We start from the raw sequence: 18,280 nt of genomic DNA on the forward strand, positions 1-18,280 counted from the left end.
CCCAGCCTTGGAGGTAGCACGTTTTACCATGGAACCGTCGATAGGGTCTGAAGAGACTACTGAGTGTGGTGCAAAGGCAGTAGATCATTCGAAGAAAGTACGGAGAGAGCGACTAGATGGCTTGAAAGTATTGTGGAATTCATCGGGTCATATTGCGAAAATTCAGTTTGCTGACTTTAAGGCAGCGTACGATTCAGTTAAGCGAAATGATTTGTGGCACATAAAAATTGAATATTGTTTTTCAAACTAGAAACTGGTTTGATAGATACGTGCTACCTTTGATAGTTTCACGTCAGGCGTTGGGTTAGATATCAGATACATTTGTGACGATGGATATAAAATTAAAGAAATTAGTAAATTCTTATTCTTCTTATTATTCTTATTAATATCATCACAGCCACAATAAAGGATTCCTGGAAATAATTTTAATTATTTCTAATCATAGAAATACATCAAATTATTTTCTTGTCAGTATTAACATTTGCAAAATATCAAAAAAATATCGCAAATGTTTAATCGGCCAGGCCAACTGTGAAATATTGCCGCAAAGACGATTATACGAATTGAATCTTGTGTGAATAAGTTATTCATACATAGATGCATTTCTAAATCAATAGGGGATGAAGAAACGGGGACGTCTCGTACCAACCGTCTCTGAGTAATTTTAACTTTGTTTTCGTTGGGAGTATCTATGCTAATAATGGTAAAGTGATACTCCGGACCCTCGGGGATGAACTTATGGCATTTACTCCAAAAGCCCGGCTGCTGTTGGCCAAGGTTATAGCGCCTTATTTCGCTCTCTAAAATAGATCAAATACACCAACCACCAAGCTACCAAAGACATGGCATATATCAATTAATTTGTTAAACAACAAAATGAAGCAATAATAAAGTAAATAAATTTACGTGCATGTAGTTGCATAAAACAACCTTAAAATAATGTAGTTATAAAACGATCTCACCAGTACTTCTGTTCCGTTAGAACGGCAGATTCAAGTCGAATGATTAACCTGGACCTAAAGTTCACCATGCTATTAGCTAAGTTTGATGGTCCCGTCTTTCGAATCGGCGTAGAAAGTGGTGCTGATAACTTGTTTGATGTTCAGGAACCACCGTTGGAAATATTTTGAAGTAAGGTTGAAACGGGTTGCGCTTGTGCGGTGATTTTTTTCGGAAGAATTTCAGCTAGGCGATCCACCCATTACCGTGATGAGACTGTGGGTTGCCAAATATCAGGAGAACGCTGCCATTCTAGGGGCTCCAAACCACCGGAATTTCATGAAACAGGTCTTGGTTATGGTATTTTTTAACAGTACCATTCGTAATATTTCGAAGACGTCTCCACTTGTGAGCATTTCAAATTAAAATTAAAACACTTGATCTCTCAATGGCTATCCGAAACAAAACACTTGAAAATAATAGTTTCCACTTCTAATTTACTTGAATTTTATCAAAAAAAAAAAAAGATATGGAAAATGTCGAAATTTTTTTACGTCCAAATTAAAGAAATTAGTAAATTCTACAAGAAACTGAACGAATCCCGCAAAGGCTGTGTTTCGTGAGCCGGAACATGTCGGGATCTTCGGGATCGGGAAAGACGGAGGAATCTTTTCGGATGAACGTGAGGTGATCGAAGTGTAAAAACAGTACGACAATGAGCACGTGACTGGTACGGAGACGGAATACCAAGACAGCAGGGGTAATGACTACATCAGTATGACGAATGATGTGCTAACTTCCACAATAGGTGAAGTGATCGAAACCATCAAACAGCTCCAGAACAACAAGGCAGTTGGCAAAGAAGGTATCGTAGCGGAGCTTATCAAGATGGACCCGACAGTTGGCAACCTGGCTGCATCGGCTGATAGTCAGGATCTGGGAAACAGAACAGGTACCGGAGTAGTCAAAGTAGGGGATAATATGGTGCGTTATCAAACCCGTTTGAAGCATGCAGGAGACTTAACAAGGAGATGGTATGTCGTGCCTCGTGTTTAACATCGCGCTTGAAGTTGTTATGAAACGATCTTTAATAAATCTGTCTCACTGATGACGCACAGTAATCAAAAACCAAGAAAACATGATTTCTTGAAGTAATATGTTCTAAAACTTGGTAGAATTGAGATTTAAGAAAAAAAAATTATTTCACTTGTAGGGGGATTGATAAAAAATAGAAGATCACCGAAAGATAGAAGTCTTAACCTTCCGTTACTCGCGCTGTTGTATTTTGTACAACACTTGTAGATTTTTGAATGCCATTTTGTTTTAAAGTAACAGATCGATGTCAAACCAATGCGTATTCTTCAATAAACTTATTATGAACAAAATGACATAATGATTAAATAGATCAATGCTTTAAATTGTTCTGAAAAATAGATCAGCATAAACCGAAATCGCAGAAATGATGCAAGCGCGGTACGAGGGGTACCGCAATTGGTCTCTACTGGAATTTTCTCTCGTTTCTTCATAAGGGAAAATGGTTTCTGTGTCCATTAAAATTATTCATCAGTTGATGAACATTCCGCAGGTGTGAAAAAGTTCACAATTTCGTGGCTTCAGGCCGCTAGTATATGGGTCAGTTTTCTGTCTGTGTTTTATCTACGAAATCTGTTTTTTGTAAGGACTTGTTTTCAGAAAATGTTGTAATAGACCAAAAACGCTAGGCTGATGAACGGAAGTTTCAAATTTTCTCACTATGTGTCATTACTGTACGGAAAACTTCTTGCCCAAGTGAATTAAAACGCCACATCAGCCCTACTTTCCAAGATGCCAACAGCATGTTTTATGTGAAAAACATCTAAGAAAACATGATAGCTTCTAGAAAAAAATCTAGTCAATAGAATGCTATCTCATTTAGGAACGATAAAATGATCTTTCCGAATGCAACAAGCTGTATACGGCCGCACTTGCAAAGAGTACAATTTGCAGTACATTTTAGCGCCGCCTGGTGACAAACTTATAAAATTCTATCCCCCAACCGAAAGGTCTTGACCTATTGATTAACTTTGCTGAACACAGTAACTTTCTATATAGCCAAGATTCCGAGATATTCCTAATTAAAGAGTGTTGTACAAAATACAACACGCGAGTATCCGTGTTACAAAAGTTGACGCGAGTAACGGAAGGTTTCAAGAAACTCCAAAGGCACCACAACACTAAAATCATGATTTCCTACTCAAAACTCTTATATTTAATTTATGCAGTACGCCTGAATGGTAGCAATATACTGCTCATTTTTTGCTGCTTCTAGTACAGATGAAACGAACTCAGCATTGCCAACCTGAAACTAACGATTCGAGCCAATTACTTGCATTCATGCTTGTGTTGTTCTCTACATTCATTTATTCTCGACAAGAGTAAATACAATCAAATGTGAATTATTCATTTATTTTGAACTGTCGACAGCGGAAACGAAATTACAATACAATACAATACGTAAACATTGCTCCGAAGTTTTAACTAATTTCCTCCAGCGAGGCTTTGGTTGATTTTAAAAAGCAGGTAGTTTAAAATACTAAACTTTGAAATTTAAAACATCAGTCAAGAGCAAGAAAATTGACTGACAGGTTAGTCGAGCAATCATTCAGCACTCCAATTCATGAATGAATTGCTTTGAAGGGTAGAAAAGTGAGAAAGACGAACACTGTCAGTTGTTCAGTAGTCATGTCCATGGGATAAAAGAATGCTACCAGGGGTAAAACAATACGCGCAAAATGCGTTTAATATTCACTTTCCCGTAGAGCTGTCAATTTTTCGAGCACTGCTTGGACGATCACGCTTTATTTTGGGTTGGTTGAACAATGTTGGAAGAACGTTCCAGGTGATTACTGAGCAGTATACTAAGCTGAAACATGAAGCGGTGAAGGATGGATTAGTGGCGAATACGTCTAAAACCAAGTACCTGTTAGCATGAGGAACCGAGCTCGTATAGCTAGTGTGGCAGTGGTAATCGAAGGGGACTAGTTCGCGCTGGTGGACGAATTTGTGTACTTCGGGTCGTTGGTGACGTCGGATAACAACTACAAAAGAAATACGCAAACGTATTCTTGTCGGAAGTCGTGCTTACTATGGACTCCGCAAGACCCTAACGTCTGGTAAACGTCACCCCCGTACCAAAGGTATCATCTACAAAACGCTAACAAGACTAGTAGTTCTCCAGGGGCACGAAACTCGACTGAGAGAGGCTGTTAGAGTCAATAGGATCGTAGCAACTGGCCCTGCAATTGTCCTGCACTCTAACAGCTGGCGAAGTCTGTCATATAAAAACAGAAGGACAAGTTTCGATAACGGAATGTAGCACCTAGGCTTTGCTTTGTGCCTTAAGTCCATCTCTGGCGGTATATGGGAGAGAAGTAAGAACCTTCGGCGTAGCTATTCGGCGAACCCAGCATCCAGAAAGTTGCTAAATCAGGAAGGGTAGAATGGCCGAGACATGTTGTGAGAATGCCGGACAGCAACCCCGCAAAAGTGGTGTTCGCCTCGAATCTGGTTGGTATCAGAAGCAGAGGTGCGCAACGTGCTTGATGGTGATACCAAGTGAAGCAAGACCTGGAATGTGTGGGACATTCGAGAAATTGGAGACGGATTGCCATGGACAGAATATGTTGGCGGAACATTGCTATGCAGGTGAAATCCTAAAGGACATCGGCCCAGGATAAGTAAGTTGTGACGTTATATGGGTTGAAGAAAGGTGACGGGCAGAGCCGGCAAACCCGTGCGGTCGCACAGAGTCTAGCGCTTCGCGGGGTACGTCGCGCTTAGTGATGACTAGACAACAATTTTAAAAAATTCTAGTGGATAAACCCTGACTATTCAGAAATATTTGTTTGATTTCTATTGATTCCTTTTCTCTTTTACTTAAATGCAGAGTATAGTATTTAAAAAAATCGATGGAATCAGGCCTCGCTGCTTTGGAATGGGTCAAATGAGCACTTAGCTCTTTTGAACCAATAAAATCTCTGGATGGTATTCCACCCATTTTTTACAACAAATGGACGATGTTGTAATGCCTGAGCTCATCAACCTTTTTCGAGCCAGTTACGCTTTGGGACATATCCCGGAGTAGTGGCGCAAAGTAGAGGTTGTGTTCATACCTAAGAGAGATAAAAAAGAGAAAAGTATGGATAAGGCTTTTAAACCAATAAGTCTGACTTCAACACTTCTTAAGTTGAAGGAGAAAATCACATACCAACAAATCTACGGAAACCCCATAGCACTGTGTAGTGACGTTAATTGAGAAATCACTCACATATCAGGAGACGGCACTTTGTGCTTTTCTTGATATTGAAGGAACTTTCAATTACACGCCCTTCGTTTCAATTATTGCGGCTCTTTTTTAAAACGGAATCCACCATTCAACAATGAACTAGATTCAAGCAATGCTTTTGAGCAGAGAAATCGCAGCATCATTGGGAAATACGTCGATGACGATGTCAGTGATTAAAGGATGTCCACAAGTAGTTCGCTCCTTCTCGCTCTGGACATTGATGGCCGATGCACTCCTTTACAAAATATTGCATCTTGGTTATGAGACTATTGCTTAGGTCGTCGACGTAACTTATCGTCAGAGGAAAATTTGACGCAGTACTGTCAAGGTGTTTGTTAGAAGCTCTAAGCACCACCATGTTATGATGCTTACAAGATGGGCCTAATATAAACTCCGCAAAAACAGTTGTTATTTCATTCAAGAAGAAATAAATTTCATTCAAGAAGTGAATAAAACGTGCTATTATTATCCCTATACTGAAGACACCAAACTTAACTTAACTGCGTTGCATGCCTAGGTAATGTTGTTAAGAAAGCATCCCACTGGAATCAAATACAAGGTTGTAGACTAAACAGTTTATCTATCCAAATCCTACAGTAGCTAAAAAAACTGCTCAACTCAACTCGTAGTGAACTACGCACAATCACAGGACTTCTAACTGGACACTGTCCCGCTCTTTATCATTTAAAGAATATCGGATGATACCGTTACCTGCCGCTTTTGTAGCTCTGAACTGGAAAGTTCAGCGCATCTGCTCTGAAATTACGGGATTCTTGTTTTATCTAGGCATAACTTCTTCGGAAGTTTCATTCCTAGAGCCCAAATTCGAAAGGTTCACTGATTTTATTAACCATGTAGTACTGAATCGGGGCATAAGATTACAACTAGTTGTCTCAACTTCGACAATGGGTATGAGCAGTCCGTAAACTGTGTAAAGCAATCGGAGTGATGATCATTAAAAAGCCTCGCTGCTTAATCTGCACAGGGCCTCGCGCCGTGTAACGCTGCGCTGGCTCTGGTTGACGGGCTGTCGAATTCACAGTTCAACATAGCATTGGAAGATATTATTCAGAAGGCAAGAGTGCGAAGAAGCGATATTATCGTCAGAAAGTCTTACGTGCTCCTAGGTTTTCTTAGGGCTGTCTAGCATCACCGTCAAAACACTATAGCACAGACAAACAGATATAACTCTTGGAAGAAAAATCAATAAAAATGATCGTACCTCACATTTAGCCTGAACACTAGCACCATCTATGATCGACATTCCCAAATATCAAATAGCAACAGGAGTATCCCTCGCAGTAGCAAGTATTTTTTATTGGGAATTCCCCTTCTTTCGTCAAAAAGCGCCACTTTGACCAAAACGGAGACATTCCCAACTAAGCCCAAATTTGAATTGACGGTTTAATCGGTACTAAGAATGGAAAACGAGTGCTATGTCTGTTTGTCTGTGACTATAGTCAGCGACGAAAACCAAATTACTGCCGTCTCCATCAACGACAAAAAACCACCCCACTATCACAAATGTCATTCCCATACATTTTTCGTGTAGCCAACATCTCATCTAGCCCATAACAAACTTTGCCTCGGACCAAATGTATTTGTGAGTAGCCCGCTCTAACTTCAGTCTCGGATGAATGTGTATTGGTAAGCGCTCGAACAAAATTATTTTTTTGCTTTTTTTCTTTTTGTGTCGGACGTGTAGGAAGCGTAAAAAGATGTTAGCCGCATCTTTACCCTTCAGTTTCATACGCCTTCAAAAAACCGACTGACTATTTCTGGAGAGAAAAAGTCACCTTCTATCATAGCAGCGACGAAAAATATTATGACTGTACTTTTTCTTGATAAGTCGGTTTTAGCACAGACATAACACTCGTTTTCCATTCTTCGTATCGATTAAACCGTCATGTCAAATTTGGGCTTAGTTGGGAATGACTCCGTTTTGGTCAAAGTGGCGCTTTTTGACGAAAGAAGGGGAATTCCCCATAAAAAATACTTGCTACTTCGAGGGATACCCATGTTGCTATTTGATATTTGGGAATCTCGATCATAGATGGTGCTAGTGCTAAATGTGAGGTACGATAATTTTTGTTGATTTTTCTTCCAAGAATTATGTCTGTTTGTCTGTGTTTTTAGTATGGGGTGATAACCCAAGGGGTTTCCAGTAAGGCGTATAAGTGCGTAGTAATCAGAGATTACTTTTGTAATCATTTACGAATTAATTAGGTAATCAATGGTAATCAGTAGAGTAATCAATGGTAATCTTAAGCAATCATTGGTAATCATGATTAATTTATAGTAATCACAAGAGATTGATTAGTGGTAATCAGAGGTAATCAGTAAAGTAATCAAAAGTAACTTTTTCAAAGGTGCGTAGTAATCATTGCTGTTGGAAACCCCTTGTGATAACCCTTGCAATATATACTTTTTTAGAATGCGAGTGACGGCTAGAAGTCGAAAATCGATGTTACACGCCATTTTGAAATCCAAGATGGCGGACTATTATTTATCATTTTGCATGAAAACCCTTGCAATATATACTTTTTTAGAATGCGGTTGACGGCTCGTCGAAAATATTTGACGCCATTTTGAAATCCAAGATTTCTTCGGGGTTTTGAGTTCCTTGGTGTATAAAAATAATTGGAGAGCTACGAATTGCAAACAGTTGATTGATCGAATCAAGAGATGCATTCGCAAAGTATCTTTAATTTCGGTAAATCAGATCTTCTTCATGTAGGGTATGTTGCTGCTTCGCCGTAATTGCCTATTCCCGTCCTATCCAACTCAAATTATTAAAAAACATCAGCAATTTTTATGATACACCATGCAAAATTAGTTATTCCCTAATATTTTAATTTACGCGATCAATCAAAGTAAGCTGAGTTCTATTTAAATGCTTTTTTTCATCAAAGAATTCCTAGCAGCCAAATTTCCTACGTTTGTTGTGCGACGAAGAAGAAAATGTCGACTAATCGTTTCAATTTCTGTCATTCATAAAATGAAAATAACTCACGCAACGCATTGTCGTTATTCTGCAGCCGGGAAAACTTGCATGACCCGCAGAAATTTTGCAAAATAACATTTGTCATGCCGTCCTACACAAATACAAGCTCGCTAGCTTTGTAAACATTATTGTTATTTTTAGTTCAAACGATGAAAAATTTTGATGGACGGATTTTAAAACGGTACGACGAATTTCAGAAATAAAGTCAGTTGCGTAGTTTCAATAAAATGATTTACTAATCACTTTTTAGTGAATTCAAAGTGCACGAATCGGAAGGTAAGTGTGTTTTAGTCAAATCAGCACAAGAATTTTTGGAGTATTCATTAAATCAACCTAAGAAATGATGAAAATTAGAGTGGCTTTCCTTACTACGACGGGAATTAGAAATAAACCCTATCTTTATCTTCTAAAATTCAAAACTACAATAAGGAGAATAAACGCAGATAACAAAACGTGACATAGGTCAAGGTATGCTAAGGAATGGTTTTGCAATTATCGTTTTGCTAAGTGTTTAGCTGCGATGCAACATCATCACAACTGTGTAATATATTTAGGCTAACACTTTCGAGATCTTTTGCAGAAATTTCAAAGCATTTTTGCTCGCATGTAATCAAACCGTTATTCAAACCATCAATATCGATCTCAACTGTTATGTTACCGTCGAAATATACTATTGCGTCTAGTATTTATATTTACCGCCATGGTGGTGACAAATATGTCAAAGGTAGACCCGCTAGACAGGCCAGAACATTACATTTCATTTGCTTTCAATGTATCACCATGAAAGCATGCGGCGCATGTTTCGTCTCCGGCTGAACAGTAGAAAGGAGAGAAAATTGGGTCGATTTTCCGCTAACAACAAACCGATGTACGCTCGGGTTTCTATTTTCTTTTGACGTCGATACATACAAGGGTGAGTTAGGGTGGTTGCATCTGCGGCAAAATAAAAACCAGTGAGCCGAGAATGCTTACGCGGCTGGCCGGCCAACAACATGCGATATTTGACTGACTGCAAGCTGGAACGTGGCCAATGAATGGCGCCAAGTGAAAGTAATGCGAATCGGCTGAGGGGAAAAATTACCATATCATGTCTCGAAAGACTACCACCAAATATCGATCGTCGAGACAGAAGTAGTGGCAAAACATTTAACTCGTGTGTACGAAACACGAAGATAATGACTGTATTTTTTCAGTTCAGCAGCGCGGATGCTCCTGCAATTGGCGTTGGTCAACCACCACAGCGCCAGCGGACGGATGTATCGTTACCGAAGATGTTATGCGGTTATTAAAACTCCGATGAATTTATCCGATCAAAGATGGTCGGTGGCACGGGGCGTCCGCTAATCATCCATAATTCCGAGCCGGTGGCTAGCTAGCTGGCTGGCTGCAGGCTGCAGCAGGTGGTGAAACGGAATTCGCTCATTGCGTTTGTTTTTTTCACATCATTTATTTTAACGTCCGGATTCATTTTCCAGCGGGTTGGCGAAAAAGATGGCAAACAATTGTTTTGTTTTGACCGTTATTTATGACTTTTCCACGAATTATAGGTATATAATTACGCAACGCAATAAACGGTAGGAGCTGGCGATTGTTTTTCATTTGTGCGAACGAACAATGCGGGCGAACGTTCCGATGCGAGCATGGAAGCCATTCATGAAATTTGCGGCCCAGTTTTCGTGGTGTTTGGAACTTCGGAAAATTGCAGCTCAATCGCCTTAAAAGATCAAATTAGAAAATAGGTAGCGTACTATCATGATAACATCTTCATTCGGAATTGCATGCATTTTAATAACTAACCTTATTTTGATTGAACTGAACTGGGATAGCCTAATTATATGAAGTGATTTGAAATTTACGCAAAACACAGGCTGGTTTTATTTCTTATCTTTATTTTGTTTGCATGTATTTGATAGTCTTTTAAGTACATTCTTTAGAGCAATTTTTTAATGTACACTCAAGTCTCTTTTTACACGGTTTTTTTTTACGATTTTTGAATTAACACGGTTTTTTTTATGATATTTTTTGAATTAACGCGGTTTTTTTTTAAACGGTTTTTTGAATTAACACGGTTTTTTTTAAACGATTTTTTGAATTAACACGGTTTTTCAGCGCGATATTTATGTTTTCTGAATTTACACAGTATTTTTTCGATGGTTTTTAAATTATAATGTTTGTATATCGTTCGGAAATTTTCTAAAAAAAGCCAGTACAGGGATACCTCGATATAAGACAATTTATAATTTCAAAAAGTTGTCTTATAACGAAATTGTCTTATATCGAAACATGTATTTTTCAAACAAAATTTGCATTAGCGGTCGCCAGTTTTGCTCTGTGTTATGTGTTTACGGTTTTTGAACTATTTATTATTGTTTGAACTATTAGTTTTTTCCTATTTTTGGGGTTATTTTGAAATAATGAACATCTTCATGGCACCGATTTCAGGATGGAAAATCAACTCTGGTATCGTAACCAGCTATGTCAAAGGGATTTGTTTCGATATAAGACAAAATTGTCTTATATCGAATTGTCTTATATCGAGGTTGTTTTATAACGAGGCTGTCTTATATCGAGGTATCCCTGTATATGAAGTACCAAGCCATGCTACGTCTAATACGTACATTCCCAGAATAGAATAGCGCAGAACAACGTAGGTCAGAGGGAATGGATATTACGAACCCCCCAAAACACACTCACATTATTAATAATAAAAAATAGTGTTCAATCAACAAAAAACTATCAATTTTAATCACGCGGTTAAGCGTCCTACCAGGGCCCTTTCGTCGATTACGGAAAGGAAAAGCAACCTACTACCCGAAAAGCTCGACGCGCACATGAGCTATAGTATATCTGCTCGACTAGTACCAGTCGCTCCCCCGAGAGCGGTAGCGTTCCCCGCCAACAGTAGCTCAAGCCGAACGAAGCAGCCAACGCCGAAGGCAGCCAGCGTTCCCCGCAAGCAGCAGCCTTCCCCGAAAGCATCAGCCAGCTCCAGTAGCAGCCGCTCGTAGATCGAGTGATTTCCCCTCCACAGATCCAGTAGCAGCAGCCGGCCGGCCCCGATATACTCACACATTGTAAGTTAGGTTAAATAAAAATCATCATCTAAATTCAAAGTTCTTTCTAAGCTGCCGTGTGTCCCTAATCGGTGTCAGAAAACCGACCTCGAAAAGGAGTCTTTCTCCCTCTAGATCGAGCTAGCCAAGAGAAAAGAGATCGTGAGAATCCACCCCGGAAGTCCCCAGTGGTTCGACCAGCGACTTGGGGTAGTAGCGGGTTATTTGCTACCAATAATTGAATAATGCATTATGCAACTGTGACAAATAACACAGTTTTGTGTTCCTACTACCACTTTTTTGGTAGTACGAACACAAAACTTCGAATCTAATTACACGTAAATTCATTTAAGACTGTACGAAACTGTTTCGTGGTAGAAAACAACGAAAGGAATTCGTACATTTTATGCTTCATGGTACTGATACAAGATTTTACATTTTTACGACGATTTTGGAATTAACACGGTTTTTTTTACAACAATTTTTGAATTAACACGGTTTATTTTACAACAATTTTCGATTTAACACGGTTTTTTTTACAACAATTTTTGAATTAACGCGGTTTTTTTTTAAACGGTTTTTTTTTACACGGCACGTATCCCCCGTGTAAAAAAAGACTTGAGTGTATTTGGAATTAAAACATCAGATACCTGTCAGGGTCAGCGAATTTGTTTACTAAATCCGGTTTGAAAATGAACGAATTTTTATACTCATTTACTCCTATTTGACAGATAAAATTTATCCAATTTCAAACCGGGTGCATCCAGTTTCAAAAGATATTCTAAATAACATAGAAATCAAGGATTAAAAACTTTTAAACCGCAAAGAAGCAATATACCACGGGCGAAAATCCGTGTGAATAAAATTTATAAAAAGACTCGAAAAGACGCATTCAGGTCTACAAAAGATAAATTCAGTCTACAAAAGATAGTGGTTTTACAAAATATGATTTTAGAAGATAAATCGTTGCAAACCCTTAGAAAAAAGAGATTTACTCAATTTCTCATTATGTGAGTTGCCATTCTATTTTACATTTTGCCAATGAAAAGTCAATAGTTCGTATTATGTATTACAATCAAAATAGAGGCGAATGCCAAATAGGCAAAGTCTCTTAAAAAAAAAATTACAATCAATACGATAAGTTTGAACTATTTTCATCGTCTCTAATTGACCAGCTACGGTGCAATATTTAATTGCATTGATATTGAAAACAGTTTCGCTAGTCGAATTTAAGCTTTCATCAAAATGATTTGCAACACTTGTCCTTATCCCGACAATGGTGGCTCCTTCAGTGTTATCCACCTTCTTAGGAAAATGACTTCTACTCACATTGTCGAAATGCACCGAACGAGCTTTGGAAAAATTTTCACTCATCATGTATGGTTTTTGTGTAGTTTTAATATTCGATTCACTTTGCAATGATTCCAGCACTATTTAAAACGCAAATAACACTAAATTACGCAGAAACATTTTTCTTATACTTTACAATGTCCTTTCAGTATTTACTTGTTCAAATTTTGAAGCAAGCTCCCGCAGGACGTTGTGTGGGTGGTTTAGTAGAGCTGTCATGTTTGAATGTAGGTCACCCAACATAAACACACATATACACCATTCAGCTGGTAACTTTAAGATATGTATCCTTTTTATCTTGACCTACGTAACCGATCGTTTCGCACTGTCACGAGTTATATAATTTTTCCCTAAACATGCAATCCGATAGATTTAATGATATGCAATAGAAAGAAAAAAATAGGTACTCACCATTCCACGATCATTTTTCGTCAAACTGTTCTTGCGAGTCGACTGCAAGGACGAAGATTTCGGCCCCGTCGGCACCGAACCAGCACTGCAGCTGTGATAGATTACACCATTCGGCAGCTGTTGTACACTTCCGCCGGCCGACGAGTCCTTGCGACCAGCCAACGGGTCTCCAGTGGCAAGCGGCTCCGCTGAGGCACCCGTCGGCGGATGACGATGGAGACTATTTGATTTGCTCCCATTTGGGAATGAATTTTTCACTTTTACGCTGGACGACGAAGGACTGGCTAGATTCGACGGATGATGCATAGTTACACTACCACACTCGCACAGGCGGTAATGTTGGTAGTCATGGAAGCTCTGGCTAGTGCGCATCCGCAGCGACTGGCTCCGGCGAAAGGGGGTTGGCGAAAGCATCGGTATCCTGGTGCTTTCGTTTTCGCCCGGGAAGGGCCGTCGCACCTCTAGCGGTGTCGCTGGTTTCGAGGACATGTTCGCGAGAAACGTTTACTGCTGGCGCCACCTGGATGTCAAGTACCATCGAAGCAGGCAGGAATTGTGGAGTTTGCCAATCAGGCTGTCAGTAATCTGTAAAAAATATAGACAAGAAACAATGAGGATGAGTACAGCTTCTCAAGCTTGAGTGGAAACAATATCGATATAGGGTAACCAACCTATTTTGGACCCCATCAGCAGCTGTACATAATTTGGACACTTGCATTTGATTTTGCTGTAAGTGTCCAAATTATGTACAGCTGCTGAGGGGGTCCAAAATACGTTGGTTACCCTATTAATTGGAAAAATATTTGTCTAGTAGCACGGCATAATTTAAATATGTTTGAATAAATACAATATTTCGTTGCGACTTCACATTTTGTTATAGAAGCGATGTTTTGGTTAATAGTTTAAAGATGGATTTAAAAGCTAATTACATGTTTGACATTAAAACAACATTTCAAAAGGTTCAATATGCAAATAAGAGTTTCTCTATGCGTCTCCTCTCTTATGCTTATCACGGCGACATAAATGCACTTGAATGCGTCTATTTTGCATGAAACGGTTGCCGGCGTTATATTGGCTAGCTAATTCTTAAGAAAAATTGGTTTGAAAAGCATTTATGCCGCCGTAATAAGCATAAGAGAGGTGACTCAAAGAGAAACTCTCATTTGCATAATGAACCTTTTAACATGTTGGTCGAGATTTGTACTTAGAAATCCGATTTTTATATTGCTTTTTTATCTTCAGCTTATACCAATTACCCAAGTAACGACAGTAGCTGAATTGTAAGAGCAATTGTTGTTTACGGGCTGGTTTAAGGCGACCAAAGCTGCATAAAGTAAGCAATTAAATGGCGTTTGAACAGACGATGTTTAGGCTACTTTACGTTTCTCAAACCAGCTTTCTCTCAAAAGCTAATAAACAAACTTGTTAGGGGATTTTTCTATTAAACAATCCGCTTCTAGACAGCCATAAACATCCAACCGTTTTACGGTTGCTTAAAGGTGTTAAAGTGGCTTTGCAACTATTACCAAACCTTAATCCGGCGCACAGCACAGCACACATACTGCCAGATCGTAGAATTTCGCAATCCGGCTGATAGCAAAAATGTAAGTCAGTTATTGACATTATTGACTGCTTTAGGAGTAAAGATATCTTCACTATCTTTTCTGCAGATACAGATGGGGCGGATCATATAGTGAGTACTTATGGATCAGAAGATAGAACCTATTAAAAAGTCTCCAGGAGATTTAGAGGTGACTTTAGCTGACTTGGATCATTCAATAAGGATTTTAATGGGCGGAAATTCATGACCTTTTCACAGTGGGCGAAGGCTTTGCGAAAATCATCTAAAGAATACGGCGTCGTTTGCGTGATGCAAATGAGGTGATATTTTAATTTTTTAACTTCTGCCTCCCATAAGCCACCGAAATGCGGTGTCCATGACAGGATGAACTGGAATTCAATTTCTCTTTGTAAACACTCATTCTGGCTCAGTAAATATATCTACACTGTACGAGTGTCAGAGCTCCCAAAAAGATTTGCACACCCGTCGATTACAGTAACCCCCTGTAAGAACGGTATTACGGACCCTCTTCTCAATGGAGTCTACGTAATCTTCAAACCCAGATCGTGTAGTCCAGTATTTTCGACAAAGTAGTTCAGTTGATTATGGTTTGTTTGAGTAACTGAGGCCTTTCGAATGTATGGAAAATAGTTCCGGATTGTGTCAATATGCGACGTTAATATATACGTCGGCTTCTTGTGTGCGCTATATTTTGTGATATTGGCCATTTAGCCAGTTGTTGTCTTCGGTGTGAGCAACTACATCCTATTAGACAGTATGGTATTTAGTCCAGGAATTCATGACTACGCAACGCTAAAAAACATCTGTGTTTTCACGGTGGAAAAAATCCTTGCCATGACTTATTTAGATGGCAAAAATTTACATTTAAAATTTAAACCAAATGTCAAATGTATTCCAATCATATCCATATTTGGTATATTTTAGTGTTTTTGCCATCAATTAAGCAATTTCTGTCTAACATTAGCTAGAATTTTGCAGATCTTGCATTACTTTTATTTCTTGTAGAAGGAAATAATGTACTAAATGGTTGTAATCAGATTATATAAACAGTATCAACATAGAAAAGTTTCATTTTAACAATGACTTTAGCTACCACCTCACGCCTATTATTCTACAGAGTTTGACAAATCGATGCTGAACCTTAATTAACAATAACCGTTCTGTTGAAACGCTTATGTTGCTGGGCACTCTTAAACTCTTGTATTGTTGAACCCCTAGACTGTTGAGCTTTTGGACTTAAAGGGTGTCCCACATTAAATTGCACCACAACGCAAGAACGCGGTACCACAGAAACGCTGTAGAAAATTATCTAGTAGCCCAATCCTTTTCAAATTTTCAGACAATAAAATATAACCCATTAGTCAGTTTTTGGCATATTTATTTCATTTAACTTCAATACCATAACTGATGCTCGCTCCTTACACTTAACTCCACTTATAAAGGTCTGTACAACATCTGGCCGCAGCTTCTTACGTACCGAAACCCACTTTTTCTTCATGTCTTCCTCAGATTTGACCTCCTTGGGATATTTCCCAACTCTCCTCCTTGACCTCCTCCTAGTATTGTGCCTTAGTTCCGGTGCGTTGGGATGGTTCATGTCCTTGGGTACGAAAGTACCCGTACTTCGTACTACTCCAGGATCCTTTGAATAGTGGCTCGAAGCTAGATCCGACCAGAAGATCGCAGGGCCCTCGTGTTGCTTCAACAGAGGAAGCAGGTGCTCTGTAGACACTCCTTGAGGTAGACCTGGCTGTTTACAGTCCCGGTAGTTACGAACGGCAAACTCCCTTTGCCACATGAGCAGATCGCTTGCTAAATCATGTATTTCATGGTAAACTTTGAAAGTTTCTGCTTCCCTATTTCCTTCGGATCATCAAACTTGTGCTGGGCGGTGAAGAACATTAGCCCCGGAAGCTGCCGAAAGTCCGCCTAGGTGCAAGTCTCATCATCCATGATGAGACAATGGGGCTTCGTCAGCGTACAGTTTCCAGGCTCGTGACTTTCTCACCGTATTTTGCCGTTCGTCACGATTTGGAGCCTTTTGCACTTTGTACATATGCGGTCCCTACCACTCCTTGGCTCTCTAAACGAAAAACTTGGACAGATTCAACTGTTTGGCTACATTCCTGACCGAAGCATTGAGATTTTCCTCAAACGCTTCCACGACATGCTTGTAATCCTGATCACTAATAGAACATCCATTTTGACCGCATTTCTCCTTCCGTTCGATGCTCAGAGTTTGGTAGCTACGTTTAACCACACGGCTCACAGTTGAGTGCACGTGTTGTTTTCCGGTGTCTCGATAAGATAGTTGAAGATTTTACAGGTGCTTGCGCAAAATCAATTCACGCCGTTTCTTTTCGGGTGACGCCAGTTTTTCAATTTTCGAAAAACTGACAGCGATAAAAATACAGTGTAAACAAAATACTCTAAACTACTACCCAAATTTTCAAGAGAAAATATTCAATGGGTAATTTTTCTTTCTTCGTTTCTTCCGTGGTGCAATTTGATGTGGGACACCCTTTACGACTTTTGAATTCTTTGAATCTTTGACTCTTAAAATCTTTAACCCTTAGACTCTTAAGCCCTTAGGCCCCTGGACCTTGGTATTTTGGACTTTCAGACTCTTGGACGCTTGGTCTCTTGAACTCTAAGACTTTTGTACTCTCGGACTCTTGGACGTTCGGACTCTTGAACTCTTGGACTATTGGACTCTCGGACTTTTGGACGCTTGGTCTCTTGAAATCTTAAACTTTTGGACTCTCAGACACTTGGACGCTCGGACTTTTGGACGCTTGGACTTTCGGACTCTTCGAATCTTGGACTTTTAAACTCCTTGACTCTTGGACTTTTGGACTCTCGGACTTTTGGACACTTGGTCTTTTCAACTCTTAAACTTTTGGACTGTCGGACTGTTGGACGCTCGGACTCTTGAACACTTGGACTCTTGGACTATTGGATCCAGTACTATTGAACTATCGAACTCTTGAACTCTTCAAGTTCTGGACTCTTGGATTCTTGGATTCTTGGACTTTTGGATTCTTGGACTCTTGGAATATTGGACTCTTTAAATCTTGGACTTTTGGACTTTTAGAATATTGGACTCATCGACTTTTATACTCATGGACTCTTCGACTGTTGGACTTTTGGACTCTTGGACTTTTGGAGTTTTGAACTCTTGGATTCTTTGACTCTTGGACTTTTGACCTCTTGGCTCTTGGACTATCTTGGATTCTTAAAATCTTTAACCCTTGGATTCTTAAGCTCTTAGGCCCCTGGACCTTGGTATTTTGGACTTTCAGACTCTTGGACGCTTGGTCTCTTGAACTCTAAGACTTTTGGACTCTCGGACTCTTGGACGCTCGGACACTTGAACTCTTGGACTATTGGACTCTCGGACTTTTGGACGCTTGGTCTCTTGAAATCTTAAACTTTTGGACTCTCAGACACTTGGACGCTCGAAATCTTGGACTCTTGGAATCTTGGACTCTTGGACGCTTGGACTTTTGGACTTTTCGAATCTTGGACTTTTAAACTCCTAGACTCTTGAACTTTTGGACTCTCGGACTTTTGGACGCTTGGTCTCTTCAACTCTTAAATTTTTGGACTGTCGGACT

The 18,280-nt window shown here is 39.5% G+C and overlaps 1 protein-coding gene across 3 annotated transcripts in view; it reads right to left on the bottom strand.

Moving 5' to 3' along the window:
- Positions 1 to 18,280, bottom strand: part of LOC128744624 (protein quick-to-court) — a 64,752-nt gene that overhangs the window by 21,033 nt on the left and 25,439 nt on the right. For all 3 annotated transcript variants that reach the window (XM_053841771.1, XM_053841773.1, XM_053841772.1), the window contains exon 2: positions 13,082 to 13,666. In XM_053841771.1, coding sequence (XP_053697746.1) covers positions 13,082 to 13,570 — 489 coding nt within the window. In that variant the 5' untranslated portion in view covers positions 13,571 to 13,666. The remainder of the gene's footprint in view (positions 1 to 13,081; positions 13,667 to 18,280) is intronic.

Source organism: Sabethes cyaneus, chromosome 3 (assembly GCF_943734655.1).
Source record: "Sabethes cyaneus chromosome 3, idSabCyanKW18_F2, whole genome shotgun sequence".
In the NCBI taxonomy this organism is placed as follows: Eukaryota; Metazoa; Arthropoda; class Insecta; order Diptera; family Culicidae; genus Sabethes; species Sabethes cyaneus.